At 42.7% G+C, this 13,038-nt stretch overlaps 2 protein-coding genes across 2 annotated transcripts in view; one reads left to right on the top strand and one right to left on the bottom strand.

Moving 5' to 3' along the window:
- The first annotated feature begins 65 nt into the window (after nt 1-65).
- On the top strand, nt 66-3,890 carry PRPF38A (pre-mRNA processing factor 38A). The gene is made up of 9 exons (XM_010180211.1): nt 66-220; nt 735-856; nt 1,361-1,446; nt 1,616-1,726; nt 2,260-2,372; nt 2,868-2,894; nt 2,974-3,071; nt 3,413-3,461; nt 3,714-3,890. Exons 1-9 carry the CDS (start codon nt 84-86, stop codon nt 3,754-3,756), a joined length of 786 nt encoding a protein of 261 aa, XP_010178513.1. The 5' UTR covers nt 66-83; the 3' UTR covers nt 3,757-3,890.
- A 1,144-nt stretch (nt 3,891-5,034) lies between these two features.
- The window catches only part of ZCCHC11 (zinc finger, CCHC domain containing 11), a 38,691-nt gene continuing 30,687 nt past the window's right edge, over nt 5,035-13,038 (bottom strand). Inside the window, exons 25-29 of the mRNA XM_010180210.1 lie at nt 12,215-12,375; nt 11,175-11,272; nt 9,227-9,752; nt 6,579-6,752; nt 5,035-5,573 (exon numbers count right to left, since the gene is read on the bottom strand). Of these exons, the coding sequence (XP_010178512.1) occupies nt 5,482-5,573; nt 6,579-6,752; nt 9,227-9,752; nt 11,175-11,272; nt 12,215-12,375 (1,051 nt within the window). The 3' untranslated portion in view covers nt 5,035-5,481. The remainder of the gene's footprint in view (nt 5,574-6,578; nt 6,753-9,226; nt 9,753-11,174; nt 11,273-12,214; nt 12,376-13,038) is intronic.

Genomic DNA, 13,038 nt, shown 5'->3' with positions numbered 1-13,038 from the left:
GGAGGGGCTCTGTGGGGAGCCCGGTGAGGAGCCCGCGCTGACGGCCCGTCCCTCTCCTAGCCGAGCTGGTGGTGGATAAAGCTATGGAGCTGAAGTACGTGGGGGGCGTCTATGGTGGGAACATTAAGCCTACGCCTTTCCTGTGCTTGACGCTGAAGATGCTGCAGATCCAGCCCGAAAAGGACATCATCGTAGAGTTCATAAAAAACGAGGACTTCAAGTAAGTTGGTGGCTTGATTTTTCCCGCTTTTGATTGTCCTGAATGGAACTGTCTAAAACAGCCAGGGAAACCTCTCAGTGCAGGGTGGGCCCTGATTAGCTTTTCTTGCTAAAAAGCATGTCCTTTCCCTTGCAAAAGGCTGCTTTCCTCCTCATTTGGGCAGTGGAATCGCTTGCCTTTGTAGTGAGTTCTCTCTGTGCCAATACACCTTTACCTGAAGTATTTAAAACGAGGTGCGTTAAGGGAGCCATTTAAATCTTTTTCTTCAGTATTTCTTTTGGTTTTGTGAGTCATAATGCACCCATACAGAGATTGTGTATGTTTACTTAAGTATACATTTATTTTATGTATATATTAACACACCTCAGTAGTTGAAGGAGAAAATCTAAATGGTCATGTATTCTGTTTATTTTAGTGTATTGATTTTCCTCAGAAACTTATGGGGAAACACCTCTTTCATCTAAACTTCTAACTGTGCACAAAGCTCAAATCCATTAAACCGTTTTCTTCTCAGGTATGTCCGAATGCTTGGCGCGTTGTACATGCGATTGACAGGCACTGCTATTGACTGCTACAAGTACCTCGAGCCACTGTACAATGACTATCGGAAAATAAAAAGCCAGAACAGAAATGGGGGTAAGCACTCCTCGGTTGTGTTTCCTCAGTACCTCAGAGGTACTTTTTGTTAAAAAAATAAATAATGCTAGATAAAGTAAATGTTCTTTTTAGTAATAGAAGCTTAAAAAGTGTGGCATAAGCATCTCCTCATTACCTTACTTTTACTTATTCGTCCTTTGGATAGTCTGTTGCTGGTCTTGCTTGTTGTGCAGATGAGAACTGCCTTGCTGCTTGTGCCTTCCGCAAGTGCTTGTTGGGCACTGAAACGCAGGTCCATAAATGTCACAGAAACACCATCTGAGTGCTGGTTTAAGCACAGTCAATCTACTAGTCCTAGCTGTGCAGTAAGTTCCTCTTTTTGCAAGATAGACCTAATGATTTTCCTTCTCTTTGGGAATGATTTTAGAAGCGTTGTTTGTCTAGCCCACTTGCCGTAAATTTTCTGAAGTGTTTCAACATTACTCTAGCTACCAGTGTTAATCTCATTTGTCTTTTAAATGCTGGTTATTTCCATCCCCCCAGAATTTGAACTGATGCATGTGGATGAATTCATTGACAGACTGCTCCATGAGGAACGTGTATGCGATATCATTCTGCCTCGATTACAGGTTTGGAAAAGCAGATGGTTATTGAATCTTAACTGCATCAGATTCAATAGTTGTATCAGCTACTGGCTTGTTGCATAAAGCCACGATCCAGGCCCCTCTGGCACGAGATGCCTCCTTGGGTGTTTGCTCCCACTTGGGTTGTGTAAGATACAGTTATAATTTCTCCTAGAAACGGTACGTTCTGGAAGAAGCTGAGCAACTCGAGCCTCGTGTTAGTGCTTTGGAAGAAGACATGGATGATGTAGAATCCAGTGAGGAGGAGGAGGAAGAAGATGAGAAGGTTGGTAACAGTTTTGCAAAGGGATGGTTAAAGCTGGTGCTGAACCACTGCAGAACTCTATGGTCTATGAGAAATATTTGAGGGGGCACCAGAAGGTTGCTTCTAACTCTTATGTCCCCCCTTAACATATTTTCATATAAGCAGCTTATGAGAGCTTGTTAGATCCTGAAGCAGTTTTCAGCTGCTCTGTGTTCATGAAGCTTTTCTGCCTCCTGAAATTCACAAATCTGGATCTGTTCTGTGTTAACATATTTCAGTTAAATTGTTTTCAATACATATATATATGATTGGAGAGAACTACAGGTGATGATGGAGGTTATGATAACCATCATTCTCAATTGTGCTGTACTTCTTAAGAATCAACAGTATCAGATGTGTCCACCTTAACTTCCAGCTGGCAAACTTAGGCACTCATTTCTGTACGTGAAATACTTTTGTCATTTATCTTAATTGTTCAGAAATCCTTACTGATACATAAAAATCTCAATGACACAGGACTTACAGAACCTTTTTCCCCCTGCCATTGTTCCCAGCTGGAACGAGCACCCTCTCCTGACCACCGCAGGAGAGGCTACAGAGACCTTGATAAACCTCGCAGATCTCCAGCTGTGCGGTACAGGCGGAGCCGAAGCAGGTCTCCAAGAAGGTGAGGTGCTCTTCTTGAGCAGTATTTTTACTTATTGTGCTGCAGATGGCTGGAGCAAAGCACAGGAGTGAAGATAGTTCAGCCATAGTCTCTCACACCTCCCAATTCCTTTGGCCATAAGGAGTTGCAGTGCACAGGCGGAGTCAACCCTTGTGCCTATTCCTCTAGTCCTCCAGTAACTCTTGAACCTGCTGGCCAACCTCAGCCAAATATTACAGAGAATGAAGTGCTTTGTTTACATGTAAGCCTGAGGCTGCAGAGAAGATCCTGCTAATTGTTCTCATTGAGAATAAGCCAGGAAGAACTCGTCACTTGCCTCCTTTGCTCACTGTCCGGGTCAGTCCAGAAGCACGTAGTGCCTCTTGTGCAGCATGACAACCACACTGGGGGCACAGGAAGCGCAAGGGAAGCCCTGTTGCTGGAGAATATGGGAAACTGCACAGCTGGCTCTGCTGATGATTTTGAGCAACTTTTTCTTTTCTCTCCCAATTGCAGGCGAAGCCGCTCTCCAAAGAGAAGGAGGTAGTTTTTTATTCTCTTACTTTATCTTAGAATGTGTGCATTTTCAGTATGGCTGTCTTCAAAGCTTGCTTTCTCTCAGTCCATCACCACGCCGGGAGAGGCATCGCAGCAAAAGCCCAAGACGACACCGAAGCAGATCCAGGGAGAGGCGCCACAGATCAAGATCTAAATCTCCAGGTATTTTTGCCATTCACAGATTAACCCTGGCGAGTCTTTCAGCAGAACATCCACTCCAAGAAAAAACGGTCACTGTATAAAGAAGGTAGCGTAGGTGTTATCTGGCTCATCAAGCTGCTGGTTTAGCTGAAAGCACAGCTGGAGATCTCCTTTAACACATGCCAAATTGCCTTTAGTGCGTTTTTCATGTGTTTGCCAGAAGGTTAATTTAATTACCTAATTAAAAGTAGGGTAGTTCTGGCATTATCTAGGACATGTAGACACTAGAAGCAGCTTGCATTAGCAAATCAAAACCAAATTCCAGGGTCTATGGAAGTAACTGTTAACTCTTTACCTCACAGGGCACCATCGTAGTCACAGACACAGAAGTCATTCCAAATCGCCTGAAAGGTAAGGGCTTGGCCTGTTTCTTAAGGGCATCTGTACTGGTGTAGGAGCTCTTGTCATTTAATTTTGGAGACTGAAGGTCTTACAATGTTGGAGATCAAATATTTCATACGGTACCTGCCTCAGTGTTGTAGTCAAGTCACACTATCCATGTTACCATAGAAAACACCACTTCCTGCTGTGTATCACCTTGGTCTTTCAAAACCATTACTAGTGCTGTACCATGGCTTTTTTCTTTTTTCTTTCCTGTTTCAGGTCTAAGAAAAGTCACAAGAAGAGTCGGCGAGGCAATGAATAACAAGCTAAGCCCAGCACACAGTTTAAGGACCTCGAACTGCAGTCTGATGCTGTCCTCTTTGTTTTACGGACAGCTGGATATGGACCGGCTGCTTTAGCAGTCCATTTCTTTAATCCTTCTCCTCTTGTACAAGTCCTCTTTGTTTGTTTGTTCATTAAAAGAGAGGTAAGGATACTTTTTATGTAGGTATATGCTCATCCTCGTGATGGAATTGGAGGATTGTTTTTGAACTGTTTTTCTTAAGCCCTGTAAAAACCAGTGAAGAGCAATAAAGAAAAGGGCAGGTTTGTCTTTAAAGGCTCCTTGGTGTTTGTTTTAATAATGCTTTGTTTAGATGTCCCCCAGTTGAAGCTGGCTTCATCCTCAAATCAGGGCGTTGTTTTGACAAACAGCCACGGCATTCAGTTGCCAAAGTGAGAATGTTTGTGTTACAGGCACTGAAGACCATCTCAGACCTCCAGTACAGGAAAGGAAGTAGGTCTGTCATAATCCAGTATGTTTACTGAATGCGAGAGCTATAAAACACAGCTGTTACTGGTTCCTTTGTAGCAATCATCCCTATGCTGCTTCTGATGCTCCTATCAGACAGTGTAGAAGCTCCAGGAGTACAAACCACCACTTAATTCTTCTCAGGCAGCAAGTTATTAAGTGTAATTAAAGACAGTAAACTGCTACTTTGAGCAGTTTGTGGCCTACCTCTGACTGGGGACAGCACAGGACACAACTCTGTCCAGTTCTACCTTCCCTGAATGCAGTCAACATCCAGCAAGGCCCTGTTTTTCAAATTAAGAATAATTAAGCTTTCACTCCAGTTACAGTTCTCATCACAGGACACGAGCTGTGTCGAACCCCTTGTGTACCATCCTGCATTCAGAGTCTGCCTTCACGTGCACAGACTGACGAGCTCGCATCTTGATCACTGCAGTTATGGCTTAAGTATTTTCAGGTATTACCCAACGAGTGTTGACAAGAAGTGCATTTATGGGAAATCCTCTTTAGAATGACTTCACAGTACAGCCTGATTTCATATTATTTTGCAGTTTATGAACAGAAAAGCAGGAGGGCTCTTCCCTCAGATGAAGTATTTCACAAGACACTGGCTGTGCACAGCACATGCAACGACAGCAGCACGGAGAAAGCAAGGTGTACTGATTGTGTGCCTCATTAAAGCTCTCCTGTCTCCTTTCAGGGCTACATTAAAGCTTATTTTAGTATTCTGGTTTGCTAATTGCAGTTCATGCATGCATGCAAGTAGGGAAGAGGAAAAGTCTTAGGTCCTTTTTTGCGGTTTTATTTTTCTTTTAAAAAGTTTTTTGGCACTACATAGTTCTGTAAAGAATAGAAGTGACAAACTTTTAAACACATGAAATCCCCTTCTAATTTTATTTTTTTTTTAGAACAATATATATAAAGTCTGAAGCAACCAAAGTATGAATACAGCTAATAGAAAATAAAGAACTTAATTTTAAAAATTCTCTCTCTTTACAGTTTATCAAGATAAAACAAAACACAATTCCCCTTAAAAATAGGGTAATAAAATAGATGAAATTTGTATCACTCCGTTTTGTGATACTGGTAAAAACTATAGTTCTTATCTATGTACAAATGATACAGTTTAAAAAACAGTCTTAAATAATCTCGTATCTAAACATGTTGCATTAAGATTTTAAATCAGAACCTGAATTTATTTCCTCCCCCACCCCCACCCCCCCATCCCATTAAATTTCACTTTTTCTGTTGAATGTAATTCAGATTCAAGTGTGGGTGTCCTTGAGACAGAAGCGAGAACCGCTGGTTACTCTGCATCAGTGGACCAGCTAAAAGAAAATGGATTACAATTACTTCAGCAAATGAAACGAACTGAACAGTGCTTGGCTATAGTCAACGTATTCATCCTACTTAGAAATAAAGTTACCTGCTAAACTGACACAGACGCTGTCTACACAACTAACCCACTTAATGGGACAACGCAGTATTACTTTAATCCCATTTCCAAAATTCCCCTCACAATCATCAATGCATTATTTTGTTGCATCACTTCAGGTATTTAACAAATCATTTCAGGACTTTAAAATACTGGTCTCGCTTGAAAACCTCGCTACAGCCCATCGATTGGATTCTGAGAAAAGGATCTGGTGCCAGCAGATCTCACCTTACACGAGGTGACCCAGCAACGCAGGAATTGCAAAGCTCCCGGTAAAACTTCGGCACAGGTTCTCCCTTAGTGGAGCCGAAGGTCTCTTCCTGCAGCCCTTCCCCGTCCTGCCTATGCTGAAAACCTTCCCCACTCGCTGGCATCAGAAAGAGCTGAGATCAAGCCAGTCCTTCAGAGCACCCTGAATAACCTGATCTGACCCTGACGTGAGTGCAGCTCTGACTGCAGGAGGGTTGGATGAGAGAACCTCCGGGCCCCCTTCCAACCTGAAATACTGCAAGTTTTTATCTAAGTAATTCTACAAGCCAAGGTGCAAAACCCAAATACAATTAATTACAACAAAATTTTCTTCATATTTTTAACACACTCGTGGGCAAATAATCTTAACCTCTATTGAAGCAGAGGTGGCTCCACAGTGAAGGAGAAAGAGGTCAGAAGTGCAACAGGCTGCAAATCGGCTCCGATTTTGGAATCTGATTTAACCCCTTCCCTCCCACAACTTTTTTCATCCATCCACACAGGAAGCCGAAGCGTTGATTCGACTCTTGGATTCATTACGGTTCCAGGGAGCCTAGCAAGTGAAACACGATTTCTTGGCTTTTAAAGCCTTTGAGACAGTAAAGAGACATGTTGCATGAGCTGTTGATTCATACACTAGTTCTAGTACCTTGAGGGTAGAAAGGTTTGTTCGGTGGGTAGCTGGCATTTCCCTGCTGCATGTAGTTCTGAGGCATATTGTAAGGCCACGCTCCTCGGAGGAGAGGAAAATGGGTAGGGGTCCCATGGTCCCACGGGACAGAAGGAGGGTTCATTTTACCAAACTGTCCTTGAAAACCCTGATCTATTTTTCAATCGAAAGGGAAAAGCACATTGCAAGTTGAAATAATTAAACAGCAAGTCACAAATACAATCTACATCTTAAAAAACAGTTTGCAGGGGACTTAATGTAATTAGTCTTATGTGCTACTCTTATTTTTAATATACATCAATAAAGATTACCACCTAAATTACTTCATTATTCAGTATAACAGAATTTACTGGGGAGGAAGACAGAAGTTGAATCAGTACCAAGACCTACAACTTCACTATTCCTAGGTCATTCTCACGATGAACAAGACAAGGTCTGAACAAGTCACTAACACCTGACCCCACAGATACTCACTATCACTGACAGCTGCGACATGAAAGCCCTTATCCTACGGCAAGAAATAATTCTGGGCAGATGTACACTGGCATCCCACTAATACCTGTATGCTTAAGAAACTTCACACACAGATCATTGGAGCGATTTTTAGAGGAAAAACAAAACCTTTTGAAATAAGCACACAAACTGTAAGCTATCCCATTTACAGACCCAGTATTACTGCAGCACTAAGGATGAGAAATCAAGCATCCAAGGAGGTAAGACACACAACAGGTGATGCTAAATGGTGTATTACTAATTCTGCTCTGTGTAAGACACAACAGTGCCTGCTGATTTAAACACTCAAACAATGTACAATGAAAAAGAAAAATAAGTGCATCAGTTCCCGTCCAGGCTCATAATACAACACCAAACAACTTGCAGGCGGACTTTCATTACATTAAAGCAAGCGATGCATTTAAAAAGAGCAGTAGCTTTGTTACAATAAAACACAAAGCACAGTTTTAAGTACGCATGAAAAAAGTTTTCTGTCCGAAACTCCTAATGATCCTGCTTCTGATCAACTGAAGAGAAAGCAAAGCCACTCTTCCCAGCTCAAGGGTGTGAGAGCCAAGACAAAGCTTCCACAAACTCTGTTTGCAAGTTGTCCCCAGCGAGTGGAGCAGGCTTCAAACAGGGCAGACAGCTCCTCTCTACTGCGTGCCTACCCAGTGACCCCACCTTCATGGCATCTAAGCCAGAAAGGAAATAAAACTGATGAAAACACAAAGAGGAAAAATATCAGGGCTGGGAACTAGGAAAAGGAGTGTGATGAGATTTGAAATAGGTGCAAGTTGAGGGAAGGGAAAGATACTGTGACTGACAGCACGAGAAATCTGGGAAACCTCCTGTGCAGGCAGGGTAAGAGTAGAAGCACACACTGAGACAGAGCAAAAGGAAAAAGCCTGAAGACAGGGACTGCCCGACGACACGGTAAGAAACAGGACTTGTTAAGGGAAAACGGAGCAGAAACTGGGATGTGGGGAGCTTGTCTGAAAGAAGGCAACTACCTGGGTAAGAATACTTGGACTGAAAGGAGCTGCTGGAGAAAAAGTGAGAGCTGGGGTGGACAGGGAGGAGGGAACTGATGAGCTTGGACAGAGATTAAGGTAAGAAATGGAGAAGTAGGGCCCGAGCACACTGAAGGCACAAAAAGCACACTGGCAGCAGTCTCTGTATCCTCTAAGATGTATTCCCTGCAAATCTCTGAGTAGAAGAACGTGCGTCTCCAGCATCTCAACCAACATCTGAAACTCAGTGGCAATCACACCTCATCCAACACCGTTGCTGCCCACCACCTCAGCAGTGCAGAAAAGGCTGTGCACGAGATTCAACCTTTCCATCTTGTGACGAACAGCTGCATCAGCGCACTGCATGATGGATGTATTTTTTTAACATAGGATACATACTCAGAACAAATCAAAAGACCATTATCATGATTTGTAAGGTCACAGTTAAATTTTAGGGACTGCCATGTTTTATGTAACACAGAAAACTATATGGGCTTTAATTACATGCTGCTTTTCTCAGCCTCAAACATATAAATGTACTCGGCTTTGGTATGAGGCAAAAGGCTGTTGCCCATTTGTCACAAGGAAAACCTGTATGAACTACTTTCAGGAAATTATGTCAAGATTGAGCAAGTTGAACGTGGCAGGATAAACTACAGGAAAAAAGAGCACATCAGCTCGCGTTACGTTGCACTAAGTCCAAGAAGGCAATCTTAAACTCGCACAGCCGTAGTTCTGCCAGTCTCTAAGTTCGCAGTTCTTAGAACATTCATCTAATAAACTACCTAACAACACAAACGGAAACATAAATGGCTACTTGTGAGCATGTTCACAGAAATGTGCTCGAGACTCAAACAACTACTGGAACACTTCTCAGTTGAATGCATGATTTCTCATGTGTTGCATCGCCGTCAATGACAGACTGGACCAATGCCTAAATGTTAAAGATTCAACTTCCCTAATTTTTTTTTCCTATGAAAACGTTAAGACAGTGAAAGCAATGACTGGAGTGTTTCTTAAGCATCGTATTTGTAATATAAACCAAGCTGAGTTAGCTGTTCCTGTAACACTTAATGTTTGTACACAAAGTGCGAGAGGTTTGATACAACAGAGAAGAGTTACCTGAATTCCCCACAGTGCCATTGTTCACCAGTGAGTTTGGAGTCACAGGATTGTGCCAGTGTCCCTCATGAGAAGTGCTGGGGATTCCCATGGGCCTGGCAGCAGGCTGTGCAAAGATGATACTGGGATCATTCAAGCTTACACTGCTCTGGTTATTTGTGGTGCTGCTGCTGCCAGATCTCATAGAAAATGGAACATTTGTAGAATGAGGAGGGTTACCCGGTGCAGAGTGAATAACGGGCCCGTGAATAGGCCAAGAAGTGTTGGGAAGCTGAATTTGGTGGTGATGGTGCATCTGAAGTAGTCCCAGGTTATGCAAGGTGGAATACTGACCTGGGGGAGATTGGGGAAAGTTAAACAAAGGCAGCTGGACCTGATGGGGTGGCTGTGCACCCTGCTGTGGTTGCGGAACGTGCTTAGACTGGGATATTGTTTGTGGCTGAGTCTGGTTAATGGAGGCTGGCTGAGAGGAATTCTGTGTAAATTGTTGAGGTTGTGGAGAGTAAGATGACTGATGCGAGTCAGACTGGAGGGGAAAAAAAAGTATGTATTTCTGATTAGTTCACTAGCTATTTAAGGGTGTTTTTCTTTAATAAGCACCCACTGCATTAGATATTCATAAAAAAGGCAAAGCACTCCCCAGCGACACCCCAACCACTGTGCCCAGGTTCCTGCTGGTTTAAATAAGTGCAGTTCGACTGACACCGATTTTCACCAGCAGCACATCCCACCACCAGAAACATCGTTCTGAACAAGCACGTGCCCCAAGCTCTTCATCAGACTCCTCACACATCTGTTTCTGATCTTCAATCAGTGTCTTCCCCACTCTACTTATTTACATCCCAGAATCTTATGAACTAATTACCTAACTTCTAAACAGAGTGGTTCTTATTACTACAGACACTTTTTTAAGTCATTCCAAAGTAAGCTCTTAATATTTCTTCACCTTTTATTTAACCTGCTAAACAATACATTGTTTAATCCAAAACCCCAGTTTCAACCTCCATATCCTGATGTTAGGCCATGGTTGAAGGCACAGCAATAGAGATTATTACAGCCTTTGCAGAGCTCTTCCCCTCTTGCCAGCAACAGAAACAGGCATGACCCTATTTCATCTGTTTGGTATCACAACTAAGCAGAGAAGCACTTCAAGAACTGGGGTGGCTGGAAAAAGAGTTCCCCAGTTCATCTACCAAAATCTACTACCAATGTCTGGATTAACCTAATCTGGTTTTAAGCACCGAGACAGGATGGCAATGGCATAAGATAGGTGCCTCCAAAGAGAAATTCAAGTGACAGACAGCTACCTAACTAGAGGTGATTACCTGAATTTCAGATCTCGGTCTCTCCTTGGAGCTGCTTGTCTCCCTCCATAGACTTCAGCAGACAGCTAAGCTCCAAGTAACTCAGCTGCTGTCAAAACAGCTGAAGTTAGAGGTCTCTGCAGCTTGTCACTGTCTGTGACTGCTCGCCTGTCTGTTTAAATTGGCAGTCACTTCTCTTCAATACCCAGAGGTCTGCAGGACTTTCCTATGCCAGTCTTTCAGAGCATTCCTTACAGCAACATGCTGAGTATCTTTGCCTGGAAAAAGCTGAAGCCCAGATGCTGGGATTGCTCCCTGCTGCTATTCCAACTGTTCCCTAATAACTAAGCACAAGACTTCAAAAGCCATCCTCGCTTAAATTTCAAAGACAGTGAAACTGGCCTTTTAGAATTGCAGGCTATTTCCCATAACGTTGGCTATGTAGTTTCCATATTGAAGGACCACAAATGCTCTCCAGGAGACACTACGTTACAAATAACTTTCATTAACTGGCAGAGCGCAATGTTATCATTATCAATGATAAACTGTTGAGAAAAGACTGTGCCAACCTGCCCCTAGCATGGCTCAGGATCGCTGGTTTGCTACAGCTTGCTTACTGCAATGCCACAGCTATTAGAACTTACACATTCTGACGACTGTCTGGTGCGCAAGGGTCGTTCCACTTGCTGCTGACTCACGGCCACTAGCTGTGAATTGACCATGCTTCGGACCAACTGGGTGCCTAATCAAGGAACAAAAACGTTAATAAAAACCACAAGGTTCCGGATGACAGAACAACGAACACAGAACTGGGAGCCAACGATGCCTTAACTCTCATGTGGCACACAGTAGGTAAATCACTTTAACCTCTCCTCTCCCTGAAGTGGAAAGCTTTCCCTCTGCTGGCAACAGCTAACATTAACAGTTATAGCAGCTAAACTCACAATCTAGTTCCAAGTAACACAAATACTGCATGAACAAAGCTCACTTAACAGACAGGTGGAGCACTACCTTATACAGGTTTCCACGCTGCTGCTGCCAGCAGTGGGAGTTTAAATAGCAACAGCAGAAACTTTTGGGCAAAGAAAGGGAAAAAACCAAGAGAGTAAGGAACATCAGAACACACAAAAGCAGGAAGTCTCTCTCTAAAGAGTTAATTTATGGTAGCTTTCCCTCCTTTTTCAAATACTGCGGGTAGCTACGAGCCTAATTTGAATGGGTTTGCAATTAGAGCTGTCTCTAATTACTAGCAGTAATTTGAAAGCTGGATCTAGTTCCAAGTGTATCTGTATGCTTTTGGAAGTATTACTTTAAGACCACTGATTTTTGGTGAAAATACATTTACTTACCTCTCACAGATGATGGAAGGTTAGCTAACATTTGAGAAACATTTGGAAGACGAAATACATTCATTTATTACTATTATTACTACCTCTAAAAGCACCCATTGTGAGTGGAGGACAGAATGTGATAGCCTGAAGTACACTTTACCACCCACACAAATACTGTACTTCAGGAGGCACTTCTCCCCTTGAAGAAAAGCAGCACTTACACTAAAAGCTGTATTTGCAATGACTGAAATAATTAGTTGCGTAATTTCTTAAAGATAATTACTAGGTCTGTAAATAAACCTAGAGAGAAGGGAGCTCAGAACTTCCAAATTATACTAACGACACTAACTTACCTGGCACGCTGTTATTTCTCTGTCGGGTTTGTTTGAATTCAGGACAATCTCTTCTGACATGACCCACATCCCCACAGATGAAACACCTTTTCTCCCTTGTTTCTCTGTCATCTTCTTTCACTTCTTTCTCATCATCTTTCTCATTCTCCTTTTTCTTCAATCTGAATAATAATTTTTATTAGCAATATCACAAAACCACCAAGAAAAAGAATCCCTGTAGAGCTGTTATATTGGTGTGCTCAAAGGAAACGGTTACACCACCAGCAGCTGTACCAGAATACAAATATCTTAGGAATCCCAGAAAAAACACTTTCAGAATCTGGGCTGGTTAACAACCTGTTTGTATAAACTTAATGAACTTAAAAGCTCCCCAGGATTGTCCAGAAATTGTATGACTGCATTAGCACAGGACTATACTTGCAGTTCAGCAGGCTTAGCCTGCCAACTAGTTTGGGAGTAGTTCTATGCAACAACCCACCGAGTCAGAACATACACCAGAGAAGTTATCTGCATCCTGTAGATACCTCCCCTTGACTGAGACGGTGTATTTCTCTGTCAGAGTGCATCAGCATCCTAAGCCTAGCCAGGATGGGAAAGCAAGCACTGAGGCTCTCTCAGTCAGTCAGCACTAATACAGCAAACAGAAGAACTAGTGATCAGGGGCCAGGACAAGAAATAAAGGTCTTTTCCCATATGGTATCTGTAGGATTTCTAAATATTAATGCTATTTTGCCGTACACACAATTTGACACAGATTCTGCATGGCTGTGCTGTAGCAGCAGTCTGTGTGAAGAGCGGATCACAGCTTCTTTTCCTGAGGCAGA

This window comes from Mesitornis unicolor, unplaced genomic scaffold (assembly GCF_000695765.1).
Source record: "Mesitornis unicolor isolate BGI_N332 unplaced genomic scaffold, ASM69576v1 scaffold40612, whole genome shotgun sequence".
Classification (NCBI taxonomy): Eukaryota; Metazoa; Chordata; class Aves; order Mesitornithiformes; family Mesitornithidae; genus Mesitornis; species Mesitornis unicolor.
Note: the sequence above shows the minus strand (reverse complement) of the source record. Positions and strands in the feature narration are given on the sequence as shown.

Bases quoted from the DNA above. Each gene is read 5' to 3' on its own strand.
- PRPF38A (XM_010180211.1), top strand. From the start codon at position 84: ATGGAGCTGAAGTACGTGGGGGGCGTCTATGGTGGGAACATTAAGCCT. The intron at 1,727-2,259 runs GTTGGTAACAGT...CATTGTTCCCAG, and splicing joins AGGAGGAAGAAGATGAGAAG to CTGGAACGAGCACCCTCTCC. The intron at 3,072-3,412 runs GTATTTTTGCCA...TTTACCTCACAG, and splicing joins ATCAAGATCTAAATCTCCAG to GGCACCATCGTAGTCACAGA.